The sequence below is a fragment of the Colossoma macropomum genome, unplaced genomic scaffold (genome assembly GCF_904425465.1).
Source record: "Colossoma macropomum unplaced genomic scaffold, Colossoma_macropomum, whole genome shotgun sequence".
In the NCBI taxonomy this organism is placed as follows: domain Eukaryota; kingdom Metazoa; phylum Chordata; class Actinopteri; order Characiformes; family Serrasalmidae; genus Colossoma; species Colossoma macropomum.
This window is the reverse complement of record NW_023494823.1, coordinates 81,790-103,249: the sequence shown is the minus strand read 5'-3', so window position 1 is coordinate 103,249 and position 21,460 is coordinate 81,790. Positions and strand designations below refer to the sequence as shown.

General features: G+C 38.0%; 1 protein-coding gene across 1 annotated transcript; it reads left to right on the top strand.

The window, feature by feature from the left end:
* Positions 1-2,883: 2,883 nt before the first annotated feature.
* Positions 2,884-20,146, top strand: LOC118800187. The gene is made up of 5 exons (XM_036560364.1): positions 2,884-3,363; positions 6,007-6,170; positions 13,791-14,181; positions 16,144-16,356; positions 19,379-20,146. Exons 1-5 carry the CDS (start codon positions 2,941-2,943, stop codon positions 19,607-19,609), a joined length of 1,422 nt encoding a protein of 473 aa, XP_036416257.1. The 5' UTR covers positions 2,884-2,940; the 3' UTR covers positions 19,610-20,146.
* The last annotated feature ends 1,314 nt before the right edge of the window (positions 20,147-21,460 follow it).

Here is a 21,460-nt window from a genome sequence, read left to right as displayed (position 1 = left end):
AGGTTTAAATACCATCAGTTTTATAGTTTTATTATTTTCATCCTTTTCTATAATCACCTAGACATATACTGTCTGTTTTGGTGTAGTCCAGCCCATCAGTGCCCACCAGTTTGCCCATGAGTCCTCTAATGAGCTGTTTTTTGGCTCTGGCTGCAGCCCTGGCTTTAGCAGGCCTGTCTGCATTAATATCAGTAAATACCATCAGTTTCCCAGTAGTGTCATTTTTTACTCATGATAAAGTTGGTTTAAAATAGCTAATTTGCTCCAGCTAATTTTAACTCCACTTGCCTGCGCATTTTGTGCTGGTGTCTCTTTTAGTTTTCCTGCTTCAGCTCCACTTTGGATTTCAAGATGACATTCAAGTGAAATGAGTGTATGGCTAGAACATCTAAGCACATCCTCAGACCACAGCATCAGGATTCAGTTCATGTTCAGGTCATTTTCTCACCCAGAGGTTTCTCCATTGCTGCTTCGTTATTTTCCATGTTAACATTTATGATCTCCTGGAAGGCTTCGGCCTGAGCTTCAACATCCATCACCACTGGCATCTCCTTCACTGCTTCTGCATGAATAAACACCATCAGTTTTATAGTTTTCAGCATTTTTATCATAACAGTCATATATTTTCCATCCTCACCTGGATGTGTGCTGCACGGTGGGACATCAATGCCCACCAGTTTGCCCATCAGTCTTCCAATGAGCTGTTTATTAGCTCAGGCCTCAACATTCGCTTTAGCAGGCTTGGTGTCAATTCCTGTTTTAAGATGAATAAATGTCATACATTTAGATAAATTCATTGTCTCTTCCGACTGACACAGTTTTATTAGACTACATAAACAGAGTCCTGCTTGGTAGCATTGAATTTTAACCATGTAGCAAATGTAAACTCCAGCCTACATTCATTAGGTTGATTGAGATTTTTCTGTTTTCTTAGTTTGCCCAACCCATCAGCAGTTCCTATGAAGATTGCATTTTGGGTAGAGCATGGAGAAGTAAACGTTTTACCTATTGAAATACATAGTACAATGTTCAGAAACAGAACATTTCAACTGCAAGTGATGTCATCATGACCTCCATATTAAAGGTCCACTAAAAACATTAAACTCTGCTTCCTTTGTGGTGTTACTGTGGTAACACACTTCATCCCTCTTTCCTCACATTGACTTCCATATATTTTCCTCCAAATGTTTCACTTTTTCAGTCACTGTCCTTCATTAGCTATTTAAAACTGTCAACTGTTACTCAGAGAAAGACGTTTTATCTTCCAACTCCCTTAACTAGTTTCTCCTACTCACCCAGATTTGTGCTACTGGACACTTCAGCATCGTCTCGCAGTGTTTCTGAGCACTTAGATTTAGCCTTACTTTCAACAACCACCATTAAAACAAGATTAGTGCAAGTAATACATTCAGTTCCTGCTTTAACCTGTACTAAATATCAGCTGTTCTGCTATCTCTTCAGTTCTTTTACTCACCCAGTGGTTCCTTCATATGTGCTATTCCTGGGGTTGTAAGTCAAAAAATAATCAATTCACATTTTGAATACAATCCACAATTCCATAATGAATACAGTCCCATATGTACCCACATTAATAGATAATAATGGAGAATCAGGTACAACTTAGCCAGCACCTGTTAATCAGCTAAGTTAAGCCAAAGAACCTGACGAGCCCCGTACTGGGCCGTAAAATAAGCTGCTTCTTTAAATCTGCCGCTAGAGTTACATCATGTGCCTGTCCCTGTATGCAACAGTAACATAATTTTATCAAGATCAGTTTGTAGATGTAAAATTGGAACATTCATCGTGCTTTCAGGTTTTCTATCACTGCGTAAAAAATGCGAAAGGCTTCCTTTATTGTTGGAAGCACTGTTTTTTGGCTTTGTTAGATTGTATTCTTCGGATATCAAAATAAACACAGCGGTAGCTCTGAGAAAACAGAGAAGATCAGATTAAACAGCAGAAGCAGCCATGCTAGCTTTAACTCTCCAAATTTCTTCACTATGGTCAGAGGTTTTATACTTTTTATTTTTGCCAGATATACTTTTATATGGGATTTCACTTCAACAATAGACTCGACTGGTCAGAAAACACTAGTGCACTTTATAGACTGCTCAGGAGACTGAGGTGGTTGGAGTGCAGGGGGCGCTCCTGAGGACCTTCTTCGACACCGTTGTGGCATCAGCCATCTTTTATGGAGTGTTCTGCTGGGGTAGCCACCATCTCATTAAGAACGTCAGCTATGTCATCATCATTTCCTGTGTGCAATATAACTCAATGTCAAATATAATTTTTAAAATATCTCTATAGTGTAAAGATTTTTTGCTATCTATTTATAATGTTTATATTGTTAACTCCTCATCATTCCCATGTGTAACATAAACCAGTAGCTCATGTGCAAACTCCATGTGAATTTCAGGCAAAATATCCTTAGAGTGTAAATATTTTAGTTTTTTATTTATTTATAATTGTTTATATTGTTAATTTTTTGTGAAGGATAGAGTTTATATTTTTATCTTACTTTTTACTTTTATTATAATGTATATTGTTTATAGAGTAACAAGTAACAACCTGTAAAAACCTTGTTAAGAAAGTTATTTTAATTTATCTTATCTGAGTTTTGGATCCAAGATTATTGTGTCAATTCCTGACACTTTGAATGGCAATCACAGTCAACTCCAAAATTTCTGGAATGTCTAGGAATTACACTAGTTAATAACTTGTTTGCATGATCACCAAATGTCATATCAAACTCTGCATCCACAAGCATCACCAGCACTGTCTGTCTGTCATGAAGACAACACAGCTTCCTGTTTTTCTCTTGTAGAAACGTGACCTTATCTCACTGTATCAGAGCAGGTTATTTCAGTCTTAAAGCTGATCTCGGCACTGCAGGACCAGTTTAGATTCCGTGTTGGCAGTTTTGTGCTATACTCATTAGAAATGATACTAGCAGGACTTATTGCAATTTTAAAAGACCACCCATGGCGTAGTTACGTGATGGTCAACCTTGTTCTTGTTGTTTTAGAAAAACTTGTTGAGCAAGACTTTGTGTGCCCTTGTGAAGTTGCATGGACATTTTTCCTTTTTTACTTGACGATGCCTCTGCTTCTTGCTATTAACTTTGGCACTTACTTGTGGAAGTCCAACCTCTGGTCTGATTCTGAAACTCCACAGCATCAGAATGGTTCCAAATGCAGTTGTAGATGCTGTGTGAAATTTATGACCTGTACAGTTCCATCTGTTTTTTGGCTGGTCTTGTTCTTTGCTGATGGCAGATATGTGTCCTGTTTGATAACCGCTAACCACACTGAGTGTGACTCAACAAAGAATGTCAAGGAGAACTTTGCAATTTACATACCTAAGGTAAGCTACCTTTATTTAAAAGAGAAGTCCATTGATTTTCAAATTTTGTGCATAAATCATTAAAATGCATGTTTTTTTTTTGTTTGTTTGTTTTTTGTTTTGTTTATTTGATCACCTACATTATATTGCATGCACATATGTGAAATTGGTAAAGCAAAATCATTAGTAGAACACTGAGAAGGTGGGCAAAAATATTTTCAAAGTAAACATGATTGGCTTAGTATCCACCTCAGTACTTCAGCACCAAAGAAAGCTTTTATTTATGCCTGGATGGAGAATTTTCCCTGGTTACAGTATTCAGTCACAAAAAGTGCAAAAGTCAGACACCACCTATCATGTACTACCCCATTTTCACAAAAGTTAGGGCACTGTGCAAAATATAAATAAAAACAAAATGCAACGATGTGCATATCAAACCTAATTAAACCCTATATTTCATTGAAAATAGTACAAAGACAACATATTAAACGTTAAAAGTGAAAAATATTTGCCCATTTTGAATTTGATGCCAACAACATGTTCCAAAAAAGTTGGGATGGGGGAACAAAAGGCTGGTAAAGTTGTATAATGCTAAAAAAAAAAAACCTGCTGGTTAAAACTCTAAAATGCAAAGAAGAAACCAAATATAAACAGGACCCAGAAATGCTACCACCTTCTCTGGGCCTGAGCTCATTTAAAATGGACTGAGGGGAAGTGGAAAAGTGTCCTGTGGTCCAACGAATCAACATTTGAAATTAATTTTGGAAATCATGGACACTGTGTTCTAAAGACCACTCAGCTTGTTATCTGTGCACAGTTCAAAGCCAGTATTCATGATGGTATGGGGGGGCATTAGTGGACATGGCATGGGTGACGTGCTCATCTGTGAAGACATCATTAATGCTGAATGATATATACATGTTTTGGAAACATATGCTGCCATCCAGACAACGTCTTTTTCAGGAAAGGCCTTGATTATTTCAGCAAGACAATGTAAAACCACATTCTGCATGTATTACAGCAGCATTGCTCCATATTAAAAGAGTCCAGGTGCTAAACTGACCTGCCTGCAGTCCAGAACTGTCACTACTGAAAACATTGGGTGCATTATGAAATAAAAAATATGACAAAGGAGACCCTGACCTGATGAGCAGCTGAAATCCTGTATCAGTCAAGAACGGAAAAACATTTCACTTTCTAAACTACAGCAGTGTCTCCTCAGTTCCCAAATGCTTACAGAGTGTTATTAAAAGAAGAGGTGATGAAACACAAATGTTTAACATATGGTAAACAGGCCCCCGTCCCAACTGTTTTGGAATTTGTTGTTGGCATCAAATTCAAAATGGACATACATTTTTCCAAAAACACTAAAAATTCTCAGTTTCAACATTTGATAAGTTGTGTTTGTAATATTTTCCTTTAAAAATATGGTTTACAGAATTTGCATTGCATTCTATTTTAATTTACATTCTGCACAGCATCTCAACTTTTTTGGAAATGAAGTTGTATTAATTTCCAGTCAAACTATGCATTAAGTACATTATTATTATTATTATTATTATTATTATTAAGGGCATCATTGATTTTTCAGGAGATATATAATCTACTCAGAAATATAACATATTCCACTTACATAAGGAATTAGAAAGTGAAAGGAAACTACATGAATTTACAAAATTTCTAAAATTATAAAAAAAAAAGCTCCAGAGAAAACAGGCCTCCTAACAACCACCTGGAAGAGCTGGTCGACCCCAAAACTGCCCCCATCAGATAAACAGCACTTAAAGCTTTCATCTTTGAGAGAGAGGAGAAAATCAAGCTGCTTCAGATCTGAAAACATCCACAGGTGTTTCTGTCCATCCTTCCACTGTGAGAAGACGACTCAGCGCTGTGGGTCTGAAAGGATGTGTAGCTGTCAAGAAGAACCTCACTGAGAAAAGGAGACGGACACATCGAACAAAGAAGCTGAATGATGGACTGACCACCCCAGAGTCCAGCCCTTAACATCACTGAGTGTGTGTTGCGCTGGTCTGAGTGGATCAGACACAGCAGTGCTGATGGAGTTTTTAAACATGTCAGTGTCGCTGCTGGACTTAGAATAGTCCACCAAGAGGATCACTCACTGTTTTTTAGTCAGTTCCGCCTTTTTGGTCAACCTAGTAGAGGTTAAGTCAGAGACAGTAGCTCATTTGTTGCTGTACAGTTTAGTGGTCTACCAGTCATCCTCTAATCCTGAGGACGCTGCCCACAGGACGCTGTTGGCTGGATGTTTTTGGTTCTCAGTCTAGCAGCAGCACTGAGGTGTTTAAAAACTCCAGCAGCACTGCTGTGTCTGATCCACTCAGACCAGCACAACACACACTAACACACCACCACCACGTCAGTGTTACTGCAGTGCTGAGAATGATCCACCACCCAAACAGTACCTGCTCTGTGAGGGTCTTGTGGGGGTCCTGACCACTGAAGAACAGGGTAAAAGGGGGCTAACAAAGTATGCAGAGAAACAGATGGACTACAGTCTGTAACTGTAGAACTAAAGTGAACTTATATGATCAATGGAGCTGATTAAATGGACAAATGTACATTCAAGGAGGTGTACCTAATGAAGTGACTACTCAGTATATATAGACGATACTGACAATACTGTGCTGTCTTTTTTTCCAGATTACAATTTTTAGTTTCATTGCCATCACCTTGATAGTAGCACTGATTGCTCAGTGCTATGGCAGACGCTGTGGCAGATGCTGTGGGAGATGCTGTGCTGGATGTTGTGTTGGATCCTTTGGTGGATGCTGTGAAGCATACTTTGAAGAATGTCTAGCCAGCAGGTCTGTTGTTTCTAGTGGTCATTAATTTGTAGTCACTATAGCTATATGAGCAATCTAGAAGTTCAGTAAATCATTAATAAATTAATGAGACAGTAAACAGATACAAATTTCGATGACTAACTGAGACTGCCAAGCCAAAAACTCAGTTCAAATTCAGTTTAAATTCAATTAAATTCAATTTGGACCAAACAAGATCATTTAGTTGTTGATGCATCCAAGAATGTATCAGTGTGTTTTGTTTATGACAGCTCTTTTTTCACAGGCGTGAGCAGAGTCATTTTCAACTGTTGTTTTGTCATCTTTGTGTCTTCTTTTGTTTATTCAGTTAAACACAAACAATCTAAATTTTCTACTTATTTTCTGGTTTCTCATTAGTTGCTATGTTGTTAGTTGTGTTACAATGTCAAGGCACAGGGCAACTATAGAGGATGTTTAAAAATGAAAGATTGCATTAGTAGAATAATCATCTATAGATTCAAAAAACATCTTGTTATAACTTATAAATTTCATTCCCAAATACCATTTCCAAACAATGATAAGGTCAATCTTGATTTTTCATTGAAACATTAATCTTACAGCATCTTTATTATTTATTCAAGCTCAGGCATGTGGACACATTGGTCCTCATTCTCCACTAATATCTTCCTAAGTTTTTTCTTAAATGTGTTCTTGAGAAATCTGTTCCTAAGAAAAAGTCTGTCAGATTCATGACGTGTTCTTAAAGCGCAGAACTGTTTTCACCTTTGTGCTCTTGAGTGTGTAGATTCTGTTCTTACCTAAGAACAAATAAGAAAACATTGCTGAATGTCCGAATCTTCGAAAAACTGCATAAATGGGTTTTAAGAAGAAATTTATTCTTATGAACGGTTGGTGAATGAGGCCCACTGTTATTCTCATCGAGTATCATGAAGTTCAAGGTTCTGACTCCCAATGACCATAAGGTCATCCCAAAGGTGTACTCCAACTCTTGAAAAACAACCCCACACCATAATCCCCCCTCCACCAAACTTTACACTTGGCACAATGCAGTCAGACAAGTTCCGTTCTCCTGGCAACCGCCAAACCCTGACTCATTCATTGGATTGCCAGACGGAGAAGCGTGATTGGTCACTCCAGAGAACACGTCTCCACTGCTCTAGAGTCCAGTGGCGGCGCTTTACACCACTGCATTCGACGCTTTGCATTGCGCTTGGTGATGTAAGGCTTGGATGCAGCTGCTCGGCCATGGAAACCCATTCCATGAAGCTCTCCACGCTGTTCTTCAGCTGATCTGAAGGCCACATGAAGTTTGGAGGTCTGTAGCGATTGACTCTGCAGAAAGTTGGTGACCTCTGCGCACTATGCGCCTCAGCATCTGCTGACCCCGCTCTGTCATTTTACGTGGCCGACCACTTCGTGATTGAGTTGCTGTCGTTCCCAGTCGCTTCCACTTTGTTATAATACCACTGACAGTTGACTGTGGAATATTTAGTAGTGAGGAAATTTCATGACTGGACTTGTTGCACAGGCAGAATCCTATCACGGTACCATGCTGGAATTCACTGAGCTCCTGAGAGCGACCCATTCTTTCACTAATGTTTATAGAAGCAGTCTGCAGGCCTAGGTGCTGGGTTTTATACACCTGTGGCCATGGAAATAATTGGAACACCTGAATTCAATGATTTGGATTAGTGAGTGAATACTTTTGGCAATATAGTGTATCTGTCACCTTGCAGTATTTCTCAAAATCTCATGGATTTATAAATACAACTGGGTTTTGAACAATAATTAAAAAAAATTATAATAATGAACAGAATCTGAAAAAAGCTAAATATCTTATACAAAATATAAAGACCTAACTTTTAAACAGTTTCACTCCATGTTATCCTACACTTCATTCACCTTACACTACCATTAATGTCCTGCACTGACAGCACTGGATACCAGTTAGTTGCCATAGTACAGAATTCTAAACAAAATATTTTCCCCCAACAACAAGAAATCTAAAAACATGCTATACCCCAAAGGACACAGACATTCTGCAACATTTTAAAGGTTAATTTGTAAACTCAGTATTTATCTATTCATTGTTTTACCTCATGTTCAAAGGATTATTAAACGAAGGAATCACAGCATATCTGTAATTTATGTGTTCATGAGATAAAATGTTTGAAGGAATGAAACAGGGTCAAAAAGGCCTATAAAAGGGATTTAAGTTCCATTTTGAAACAAAAGAGCTTATAGTTTATAGTGTTAAATAACATGTAGAAACCAGAAAATTAAAGTTTTTGAATTAACTTTAAGTAGGTGTGAAAAAGCCAGCTAATTATGTTGAAAAGTTAAAACAGTAGGAAATGTTCAACATTAGACTGTGTTATACTAGTGTTCAAAGCTAAATGTGTTCATTTTGTTATATGGTAGTGTAAACAGTGGTTGCCATGGTATTCTTGGTTGCTAAGGTGCTCTTAGACCATTGCTATTTTGTTGTAGGCATTGCAGGTGGTTGCTATATATAGCTAATGGAAATAGCAGGTAAAATTCCACAGAAAACCACTGTTTGCTCAAATACAATCAGATGCTTCAACTCAGTGGAGGATGCTATTTCATAAGGCAACAAAGGTCTAGTTAGAAAAATGAGCTATTTAAAATGGAGTGCCATCTAAAAGCATTAACTAAAAATATTTCAGCAAAGACTAAGATGTCATCACATGTGAACAATACAACAAAGGATACAATATCAGTCAAGAATCATGATTTCCTCCTTGACCACTGTCTAATGTTCATCTAAGTATTAATTATCAAATGTATTACATTTATAATACTAAAATAATATGGTAAGTCCAGCTCAGTGAGGAAAAACTCCAGCAGCACTGCTGTGTCTGATCCACTCATACCAGCACAACACACACTAACACACCCCCACCACATCAGTGTTACTGCAGTGCTGAGAATGACCCACCTCCCAAATAGTACCTGCTCTGTGAGGGTCCATGGGGGTCCTGACCACTGAGGAACAGGGTAAAAGTGGGCTAACAAAGTATGCAGAGAAACAGATGGACTACAGTCTGTAACTGTAGACCTACAAAGTGCACCTATATAGTAAGTGGAGCTGATAAAATGGACAATGAGCGTAGAAACAAGGAGGTGGTTATAATGTTATGCCTGGTCGGTGTACGTAAACTCAGAACTATGTAAATTAAACCCATCTTTTATTAAAATTATTTTCAAAAATCTAACCTTTATTTAAAGTACAATGATTGAACTAAAAATCCTAAATCTTATTCTTACCCCTATAAATTCTTAAGAGTGAAATCTAACTGAAGTATATTCACATTCATATATATATATATATATATATATTTTCCCTTCATTTTACAGTTCACCTGAGAGATTAGGAATATTTCAGTCATGACTTCCTGTTTCACTGTGTAATATATATGAGATAAAACACAGGCCAAATTCCTCAGTCATCCACGAGAAAGACCAGAGAAAACAGCAGTGAGGTGAAACAAAAGGTTGTTGAGCTGCACAAATCCGGAAATGGCTACACGAAAACAGCTATCAGGGCAAACATTAAGAAGCTTGAAACAACTGGAGATGTTAAGTATCTGCTGGTAAGAGGATGTATGTCTATACTGGCCCCACAGTGAGGAGGATGGTTTGAGTGGACAAAGAATCTCCAAGGATCACAGCTGGAGAATTGCGGACATTAGGTCAGTTAGGTCTCAGAATGGGAGTCAGAATGTCTCCCAAACTACAATCAGAATCCACCTACAGAACCACAGGTTGTTTTGGGGTGCCAGAAGAAATGTTTTGGTGTACACACACAGATAGCCATGGAGAAAAGTACCTCACCCCCATAGTGAAGTGTAAAGGTGGATCCGTGATGTTGTGGTACTGTTTTGCTTCCAAAGACCTGGACAACTTTTTCAGATACATGGTATCATGGACCCCATCAAGTACCAATCGATATGAAAATAAAAACCTGACTGCCTCAGCCAGGAGGCTTAAACTGGACCATGGTTGGATCTTCCAGCAGGCAAAGATCCAAAGCACACCTCAAAATCAACACAAAGATGGTTCACTGACCACAGAATTAAAGTTTTGCTATGGCCACCCCAGTTCTCTGACCTGAACCCCAAAGAAGACCTGTAGGATCAGGAGCTGAAGAGGTTTTTTAAACAAACAAAAGCCTACAGAAATAATTCCAAACTTCCAAAATTCCAAAGGAATAATTGGGATCTCTTGTTTCTCTGTCAGGTTTCCCAGGTTGGGAAATGATCAATGCCATCCTTTCTCGCATCAGGGGGCACACTAAAGGTTGGCCCTTTGCAGGGAGGGGGGTGAGGGGCTAGGATCTTCTGTCTTCTGCCACACTTGTTTTTCCCCTTTGCCATTTGTGAGAAAAGTGCCAACAGCAGTCTGAAACCTTCGCAAGGCCATGGATTTCTGTCTGGGCTTCAGTTTTTTCTGGTCTCTTCTGTAGAGGTTCCATGCACTGATTACTGCCACTGTGACCGTGCACCACCAAATGAACATATACCTTCTTTGGGATCTGAAGTCAAACTTGTAAAGTGCAGACAGCATATCAAGAAAGTCAACTCCTCCCATGAACTTGTATGTTTCAACAATTGCTGGTCTGGGAACCATTATGCAGGTTTTGGATTTTCGTTCCCAACGTTTCACATTGCCTGGTGCTTTGATGCTAACAAAAGAAGAAAGTAGGTAAACAAAGACAACACCATCTTACAGTGATGGTGTTGTCCCAGTTTACTCTTAAAGCCAGAGACCCTCTTCCTTTTGTCTATAAGTCTTTCTCATCCATCATGTTGCTGTCTTTGACCCCTGGACATTAGGACTGTGTCTATGTAGTAGATCCCTCTTTCTTTCAAGTGTTCCATCAGTGGAACTGATGAGAAATAGTCCTTTTTTCCTGCTGGAAGGGTTGAGGTCATTTTCAGGACAATGCCTCCAGTAGCACCAACATCAGATTTTGCTTGGTCTGGATTTTCTGCTCCCTGGCAAATGTCAAAGTCGTGAAGAAAGCCACTTTGTCCAGCACATCTTCACATCTTGAATCCCCACTTGTGAGGTTTTGCTAGAGTAGACACATAAATGTGATTTGCCCTTGATTAGATGATTTCATCAATGGTGTGACATTCTTCAAGAGGTATGCAAAAAAATTGTAGTAAATTGCGTAATTTCTGTAACCATGGCCTGAGTTTCCGAAGTTTGTCTTTCTTTGCATCATCAGGCACAATGAGGTTGTCCTGAAAGTGAATTAGTGTCAGTAATTTCAGAAATTGATCTCTAGACATCACATCTCAAACTGCAGAGTGCGTTATCTCCATCATCCAATAGACTTTGGCCATCTGTACTAACCACATGTGAATTTGTTTAATTTCTTTCGTAATCAGTGTTCACTGATTTTTCTTCTGTCTGCACATTGTACAAGTTTGTTTGTTCTGCAGTTTCCTGTAGCATTTCATCAGTCCCAAAACTTTTGAACTACATGGTGTCCAGTCAAGCCTGTCTTCTGAGTCTTCCTCGACATATTCATCAAATTCAACCTCTGAATGTACAAATAGTTTATTTTTCCCATGATACTTTTTCCTTTTCACTTTGACCCTTGATGACTACGTTATTGTTGTGTCCTGTGTTGTTATTGTTAGGCCTTTGACTTCTGCACGTTTCTGGTTGACACTTTTATCTTGCAAGTCTTCCTCATCGCTACTATCTGAGTTTCCCTCCTTACACACTGCAGTGTTAGGAGTCCATTCCTCCTCCTCATCATCATCTTCCCCTAACTGCTCCATGTCACTTGAATCTTCATCCAAAATCATCTTTAGGATTTCAACACTATGCTTTTTTGCCATCTACAAATGTGCACCAAAACCAAATTATTTTTCCTCTGAATTAGTCAGGGGCGGCACGGTGGCGCAGTGGGTAGCGCTGTCGGTTCGATTCCCGGCCGGGTGACCAGGGTCGTTTCTGTGTGGAGTTTGCATGTTCTCCCCGTGTCTGTGTGGGTTTCCTCCCACAGTCCAAAAACATGCAGTCAGGCCAATTGGACATGCTAAATTGCCCCTAGGTGTGAGTGTGTGTGTGGATTTATATGTCTGTTTGTCTGCCGTGCGATGGACTGGCGACCTGTCCAGGGTGTATCCTGCCTTCCGCCCGATGACAACTGGGATAGACTCCAGCACCCCACCGCGACCCAGAAGGATAAGCGGTTTAGATGATGGATGGATGAATTAGTCAGTTTTTAGTGAAAATCAATGAGCAAAAGAAAATTATTAGCAAGCAAGCAGCATGCAACTAGTGGTCAATCATCAGGAATTGCATACACACTTAAAAAGATGGTTCTTCAAGAGTTCTTTAGTAAAGAAAATTGTTCTATATAGAACCATGAGCACTGAAAGAACCCTTTGCATGATTAAGGGGTTCTTTATATTGTTAAAGTTCTTCAGATTGATGGAGACTGTCATATGGTTCTATGTAGAACCTTTTTGAAAAGGCTTCTATATGGCACGAAAAACGATGTCAAGCTTGTAACAATAGAAGAAGCCTTTTTGGTTCTACATAGAACCATCTACAGCCCATTCTCCATTCTGAAGAATGCTTTCATGATGCAAAGAACCCTTTAATCATGCAAAGAGTTCTTTGAGTGTTCTTGGTTCTATAGAGAACCATTTTCTTTGCTAAAGACCCTTGAGGAACCATCATTTTTAAAAGTGTATATAAAAATACAATATTGGTTATAAATATCTCAGCTTCTACTCTAAATATATCTAATTATGTAATTTAAACCTTTAATTAGTTTGCTTAATCAAAAGAGCATATGTTGTTTTAAAGGAATGCATAATGCATGAAATGCAATAAAATGATGGATTTACAGATAAATTACCTTATATACTTGCTGTATATACATGCATTTTCAACACCCTTTTACAATAAAATAAACTGTAAAATATGAAGTAATTATAGGTTTTAACTTTTACAAAACTGGTAAAATCCATGCCAGTATGTGACTGATTGATGACAGCCATTTTGGATGTCTCAGTTAAAAGGTATTCTGGTACATGCAGTGCTCGCATAATCCACCAGGGGGCAGAGAACATTTACATGATTTTATTTTTTCAGTTTTTGCAGGGAGAAAAAAAAAAAACAACTCACTGATGATGTAGAAGTCTCAAAAACGATGGTATCAAATATGATTCCCTTAGCGGTAAAGAGCTAGATTATTGAAATTGTCTTTTTATTTATATCCCAGCAAAAATTCTGCAACAACTTCAATATGTCTAAAACTCTGCTGCTCACTTACTGATCTCTTCAAAAAACACATCAGCCCCAGTTCTCTACCAGCTGCACTGGTTACCCATTTCTTTACGTATCCAGTTCTTTTATATTAAGGAACTCTCCACAACTGCTTCACCTTGTCATCCTTTAAAGTCCACCTTGCTGATTAAGCCACAAGTGGGAAAATCCCTCTCCTCATAGTGGAGATGGCGCATGCACAGTAGCCAGAGCAAGCTAAAAAATAATTGTTATTCATTATTGAGCCAAGCTCTACAGACTATGTGATTTTATGATTTATCAGATTTACAAGTGATTTGAAATATGTTTTTGAACTTCTGTTAGATTGAAATGTGTGGCAAAACGCTCGACATTCAGGGCCGAGAGTTTCATGATGGTGGATGGCGTGGTGGATGTTCAGTCATCTAAACAAATTGCTGACTGCGCTCTCACTGATGGGCAAATGCTCATTGTGGCCCACCTGGAGAATGAAGACTGCCAACAGATTGATGAAAATCAGTCATACTACATCAGAAATTACCGTCTAACTCAACAAAACAACCAGATGAAGATGTTCTTCAGTCCTTTAACCACAGTTTACAAGACAACATCAGAAATCTTTGTGTCTTCCGAATTAGAGGAAGAATGCAAACATGCCATCTGCCCCCCTTCCAAGGAGGATAAGAAACCAGAGAGGTGTAAGGAGTACTACACTCTTCAAGGGAACATTATCACAGTGAGTACCCTTACAAAAAATATTAAAGTTCATTTTATTAAGTTTACTTAAGTAATGTTATATTTTCCATGTACATTTTATGCAGTGAGTATACTAATATCAGTGTACTAGTAGTACACCTGTAAGTGTACTAACTTGGGACTAAATTGGCCCACTTTTTAGTTCATAAAAGTATACTTAAGTGTAAGAGTAGTAATCTTTGAGTACACAACTAATTACTACATCTACATTTTATATATATATATACATACACACACACACACACACACACACACTATATAAAATACTAGTCCACTTTTTGGTTTATGAAGACAAAGTATTTTATAAGTGTAACAGTCGTAAACTTTTAGTACACAAATAGCTTACCTTAAGTTTTATAGAGGTAATCAGGATACAAAAAAGAGGTCACTGTAATCCGTTAGAGTTACAGTCAAAAAACAATCAAATTACAGGTACATTATAAAACAGAATGATTACCAGCAGGATTACATTCAAATGAAAACTTGTCATCATTCACTGAAGTTTGATGTTTTAATGAAAAAGATCACGAGTCGTGTAGATTTACAGAGTTTTTAATTTGGTAGTAAGGGGTGGGTGGTGCTTCTGCCAGATAGAATTCTGAAGAATCCTACGCCCAGCAGCAGTTCACGGTTTTATATTCAGCCAATCTTGCTCTTGTGTTATTGTTTTCCCCTTTTCAGTCTTGGTTCCTCTTAAGTTTTCTTCCTTTTGCTGTTAGGAGTGTTTTCCTTGCCACTGTCCCCATTGGCGACGCTCATGGGGGCTTGGACCCAGATTTTTTTCTGTAAAGCTGCTTTGTGACAACACCTGTTGTAAAAAGTGCTATATAAATAAAATTTGACTTGATCTGAATCTATATAGATTTTACCAAGTATTTTATTGTCAGAACTGAAATCTGATTTTCTTGAAGATATCTGAATCAGTCATGTACCCTGATTTTCCACACCACCAGATTGTACAGCAGCAAACTGGTCTGATCTGGCAGTGAACTCTGAGTGGTAACTCCTTGGACTGCCAAGCAGTAGATCGTGGGTAGAGCAGATCGCCTGAGGCATCTCTACACCAGTGCACAATCATTACACTCCAGTCTGCTTACCATATAGCCAAATCATTCAACAAATCACATCTACTTGATCAAATTAAAACCTAGTATTCACTGGTTTTCCTCTCTGCACTTGTTCTCTCTGTACTGCCCCATAAGAGAAATCCTTTGGATTAGGTAACAATTACAGTTTTAACAGGTAATCGGTAATCTGGAATGGAATAGATTTTTAAAGTAACCCTCCCAAGCCTGCTGGTGACATCATGAATAAAACTACATTAGAGGGGAATGCTTAGCAAAGCCAAAATCCACAGGTCAGTAGAGCATGATGTGCTTTTTCCAGCAAGCCCTGCTTACCTTCAGGAACCAGAGATATGGACCCCGAAATCACCAGGCTTGTCACCAGTTGTCTTCCCTGAGGCGTCTATGTTGTTAATATACTTACTTTTATATCTGACAAATTTTCTGTGTACTTGTCGGTATAAGCCAAGCATACCTGAGTATAACTTGGTAGTAGACATAAATGGGTTACAATGTCATTTTCACTGCTGTACTGAAAATGATCCCCCACCAACATAATGTCCAAGTAACAATGCTCCTGTGATTGGAAACAGACAATAGATGGATTACAGTCTGTATGTGAACACCTAAAAGTGCACAACTGTGGTAGATGTACCTTACAAAGTGGCTAATGAGTCTATGACAAGGAATGCATACCTAATGAACATGTTTGTAAATATGGGCCATCATCTATTGTCCATGCATTAGTGCAATCATTATTACAATATTTTTAAGGCAAGCACAATATTGTTATTCCTATTATTCTTAATGTTCCTTGATTTATAAAAATTTTTTTCAATACATATCTTGTGTTACACAGCCCTATTGTAATATGTTAGATGAGTACTGTACAGCTGAGACAAACGAAGCATGGACCGGTGCCCGTCTTGGATGTGTCACTGCAGTGTGAAGGGGGACAATTTGAAGTCTACCTGTGGAGAGAGGTGGCCCTCACCGAACTTAGCCTTGGTAAACCATGGAAAATTACTCATCTACTCCTGAAGCCTGAGGAGGAAGGATGTTTCAACTCAACAGCATATACTACACTTGAGGTAATTTTTATTTTTAATGTGCCAATAAAAGGTACAGGATAAACAAAAATCATAAAACCATGAACTGAAACATTTTCTAGGCATTGTTCATTTGGGGCATCGAAACTTACAGGATATATAGTATATTTAAGATAAGATAATTCTCAGAAAACGTTTGCAACTATTATGAATTTGTTCATATACACACACACACACGTATGGGTCTCGCCTGCTTCTAGCTCCATCATTTACACTTACAGCATTTGGCAGACTCTCTTATCCAGAGCGACTTACAACTTGATCATTTTACACAGGTAGGCGAAGGTTACTTTAACTTTAATAACTTTAATAAGTGTCATTTATTAATAACAAGGTATATAAGCACTAAATGCTACAATAATAGGTATGCAGAGAGAAACTAGAGACATGAGATTCACTAAATGAACATACTGTAGTCAGCTGAAACACAGAAAAAGATATTTTATGGGGTTTGAGCAGTACACAGAATGGAATATAAATGCTACTGTAACGACTGATCAGGGTTTATCTTAAAAAGGGGACAGAGTAACACAGCGTTGAGACTAAATAACATACAGAAGTGAGGGTGCTTTACCGGGGCTATTTGTAGATAGTGAGGGCCGCTGGTGCTGCATGATGATGCAGTTGGGGAGGTGAACCCTGAGAGTGTCGCATCCAACCGGACCTGGATGTGTTTTAGTTCTGTCCGTAATTCTTAAACTATGCTCACAGATTTCGTGATGACAAGTCTTTGGCCAGTCAACACTTTCAAAATAAATTGACGTAACTTAAAAACAAATGCAGCTAAGTTAGACTATATAATGTGCAAATACAGTAAGTCAAAGAATTAACAACACGTCAGATTAATGTGTAAGTGAAGAAAAAAAAAACAAAAAAAAAACAAAAAAACAACAACAACAACAACAACAACAACATCTAGACATAGTCACGACAAACTGACAAGGAACAAAAATAAATATCTGCATATTTAAAGTGCTAAGTATGAGCTCTTAACTTCTTCTGTTACATCATCTTTTCTTTTACTGTTCTTGCTGTGTCTGTTTCCTGGTACTTGAGTATCTTCTCAATGACTTCACAGATTTCTGAACATGGTTGAACAGCATTAAGTAAATTAATTACGGGTATAAAGAGCATCCCAGAGAGGCTGAGTCTTTCAGAAGTAAAGATGAGGAGGGGTTCACCACTCTGTGAAAGACTGCACCATCAAATTGTGCAACAATTCAAGAATAACGTTTCTCAACATAAAATAGCAAAGAACTTTTGCTTTTCTTCTTCTACGATACATAATAACATTAAAAGATTCAGAGAATGTGGAGAAATCTCTGTATGTAAGGGACAAGGCCAAAAACCAGTATTTGCTGGCCGTGATCTTTGGGCCCTCAGGCAGCACTGCATTAACAACAGACATGATTTTGTAGTGGAAATCACTGCATGGGCTCAGAAACACTTCTAAAAAAAACTGTGTGAACACAGTTCATTGCTGCATCCACAAATGCAAGTTAAAACTCTAAAATGCAAAGAAGAAACTGTACATAAACAGTATCCAGGAATGCTGCCACCTTCTCTGGGCCCGAGCTCATTTAAAATGGATTGAGGGGAAGTGGAAAAGTGTCCTGTGGTCCGACGAATCAACATTTGAAATTCTTTTTGGAAATCATGGATACTGTGTCCTCTGGGCTAAAGACTACTCAGCTTGTTATCAGTGCACAGTTCAAAAGCCAGTATTCATGATGGTATAGGGGAGCATTAGTGCACATGGCATGGGTGACGTGCACATCTGTGAAGGCACCAGTAATTCTGAATGATAAATACATGTTTTGGCAACATGCTGCCATCCAGACGACATCTTTTTCAGGGAAGCCCTTAATTATTTCAGCAAGACAATGTCAAACCACATTCTGCATGTATTACAGCAGCATTGCTCCAGATTAAAAAAGAGTCTGGAGGCTAAACTGATCTGCCTGCAGTCCAGACCTGTCACCACTGAAAACATTTGGTGCATAATGAAATGAAAAATATGACAAAGGAGACCCTGAACTGACGAGCAGCTGAAATCCTGTATCAAACAAGAATGGAAAACATTTCACTTTCAACACTACAGCAGTGTCTCCTCAGTTCCCAAACACTTAGAGTGCTGTTAAAAGAAGAGGTGATGAAACACAGTGGTAAACAGGCCCCCGCCTTTTTTTGAAAACTTAATAAATAATAAGAATAAGAATCAAAATAATTCCATGAAAGAAACTGGGTTACACTGTATGAATCATAAAATAACTATCAAAACAAAAGGGAATTTTAGTATTAATTCACATGTGACAATTCTGCATGGGGAAATATGAGCTTGAGTTACACATTGATAGTTTACCAGAGAGACACACAGGGCATTCTTTCAGAGATAGTTAGATGGACCCCAGAAGGGAATTTTCAAAAGTCAAATACTTGTATCTAGAATTTACTTTTATTCAGTCTACAGATATACTAATGTCGGTTGAAAAGGGAGATGGTTGAGAGAGAGTCCTTAGAGGATTCTGGGCACATAAACTTGTTTGGTCAGATATCCTGAGCCTTGTGATTCCTCTTTGTATCTTCAGTCAAAAGGGTTAACTTTGTCCAAAGAGTTCTGCTTAGTTTAGGAATAAAAATAGTCAAATCTGCTATATCTATATGTCGTTACATGGTCTGAACATATGTGCTCAGACATAGTAAAAGGAAGGATGTTAAGCTTTTTATGGTCTTAACAACAAATCGTTAAACAAACAAATGGAGTAAGTTAGTATAGGAGAGTTTTTCCCTTTCCCCATTTTTATATTTTTTTGCACAGGAGTGTTTGTATATACACCGAGTCTGTATGATAGTTGCCCAGATGTCATGGAAAGCCGTCATCTTTGCCTCATCCTGCCTCGCCCCTTATTCTGTTTATCTCTCTGTTAATACTATTTTCTGTTATATGGAAATTAGCTTTCTTTTAAGATTACTGTCACCAACGTTTGTAATGTGTTATTCACAGAAACCTGAGATCGCCGATAATACCACAGAAGTGGAGATTGTCGGTTTCTCCAAAAGCATCACTAATGACACGAGGATCTTTACCTCCAGCATGAAGGTGTTTGTGATTCCGGCGGCTGTACAGAGAGACGATGTCAATTCAATAGTCAATAATTTGCCACACAAAGTGTCCATTAGTTTTAAAGCAGGAGAAATTATTTCAGTGAGAAGTCTATTATCACCTGGGCATTGAGGAAATGTTATGTTTTGCTCTATTTGTTATGCTATGGCCCATGTGGTTGAAATTCATACCTGTTTCTGCTTACTCACAGCCATTTGTACCCATTGTAGTAATAAAACTTTTGATAAATACTGCATACAATATCTACAATGCGGTGTCCAAGCATTTTGATCTGCACTGCCGAACTGGAGCTATACTGAGCTGAATGGAGTTCTTTGCCTGCTCTCTACACAGCATTTTGGTTAAAAGAAAAAAAAAAATCACACAAAAACAGTATTTTGTCAGTTATCAGACAAAATGTATTTTGAATATGTAGTTTTTCTAAAGTGTAAACTGATAAAAGCGATATCTAATGTAATGTAATTTCTAATTTGATTTGAATTTGTTGATTCTCTTTTAAATCTATTGTTTTAATCTTGCTTTAATCATGTTTTTAATTTAACCTTTTCTTTTTAAATGACTATTTTCTCCTTTGTAAAGCACTTTGAATGACAGCAGTGTATATAAGGTGCTATATGAATAAACTTACCTTGCACATTATTTGATTAAAAAAAATAAAGGGTATTCTATTCAATATTCTAAAGATACTGATCATACAGTGGTTGAATATTTCTTAACTTAATATAATTACATTGTTAGCAGTATTTATTAAGATATATAATACATAACTTATTGATTACATTCCAGCGCACTGATGTCTACACTTCATCATCAATTGCTGTAATTATTCGCTGAACAAAACACAGAAAATGACCTAAGAAACACCGCCATCTGATGATGAGAAACAACAAGCTCTCCAACCACATGGAAACCCGACCCATAGCCTGCTAAAGTGTAGCTACAGCTCAGGGCAGTAAAATTGGATTTATACAACATGTTACATTATTAATACCACAATTAATACAGCGAAGAAGCACTTTAGCTTACCTGCACTGAATTTTCATACATAATTTAGTCAGCTTTTCTGCTTAAATGAAAGAATCTAAAGTTAGCACAGCCTCGTGTAGCTCTGACAGTAAAATGACTAAAATAGCTCATTCTGCTAGTTCCAACTTCAATATGTTGGTCTCTAAGGGGTTTTATTTATGAATATTTAGGGACATGGGACATCACTGCACTTTACAGCATTATTTTATTTTTTCCTGAGTCACAGTCAGGAGCAGTACTTGCCCACAGCAATGCACTCAGTCTACGTTCCCGAGAGTTTCCTATGATTGCTTTATTAAGAAGAGGCTGCACTTTACTGACCAACCAGTGGGTGGAGCCAGATCCATTTAGCAGGAATTTCACTGCAGTCATTGGTCAACCATTAGCATCCTTTACATTGTGATATCAGCACATTCAAAAAGCCAAAACACAGTACAGAACCAACAGAAACACTTAATGGCATCTATATTCATATGCTGTACATTCAACAACAACAACAACAACACTGAAATTAAGCCCATTTTCCCCCTAAAAGTCCAAATCTGATTGTGTATAAAAGTATGAAAATTACATTTCAAATAGAAGCTGTTAAATGATCATCCAGTCTAAACCTAATCAACATTTCACCACATTAAACCAAGCAGTGCAAGTTCTTTTCACACTGAACACAGTCTTTGGACTTGAACAGGCTAAACTATTCCACAGTGTTTTTAACAGTCGCTAAGAAGCATTTTTCCATATTCACTTTTTCAAAACTCTTCACACCCCTCTCTGCAGGAACATACAGTTCAGCACAGCAGTGCATTTTTTCCCCCAAACAGTCTACAGCTGCATAAACACTGTAGAAACATCTCAGAATACCTTCAGTCCATTAAAACACCAACACTAGAGTTCTTGAGGAACATTGTTTTTAAATAATTCAATAATTTTCTCAGG

Bases quoted from the DNA above. Each gene is read 5' to 3' on its own strand.
- LOC118800187 (XM_036560364.1), top strand. From the start codon at position 2,941: ATGATACTAGCAGGACTTATTGCAATTTTAAAAGACCACCCATGGCGT. The intron at 6,171-13,790 runs GTCTGTTGTTTC...AACTTCTGTTAG, and splicing joins GAAGAATGTCTAGCCAGCAG to ATTGAAATGTGTGGCAAAAC. The intron at 14,182-16,143 runs GTGAGTACCCTT...GTAATATGTTAG, and splicing joins TTCAAGGGAACATTATCACA to ATGAGTACTGTACAGCTGAG.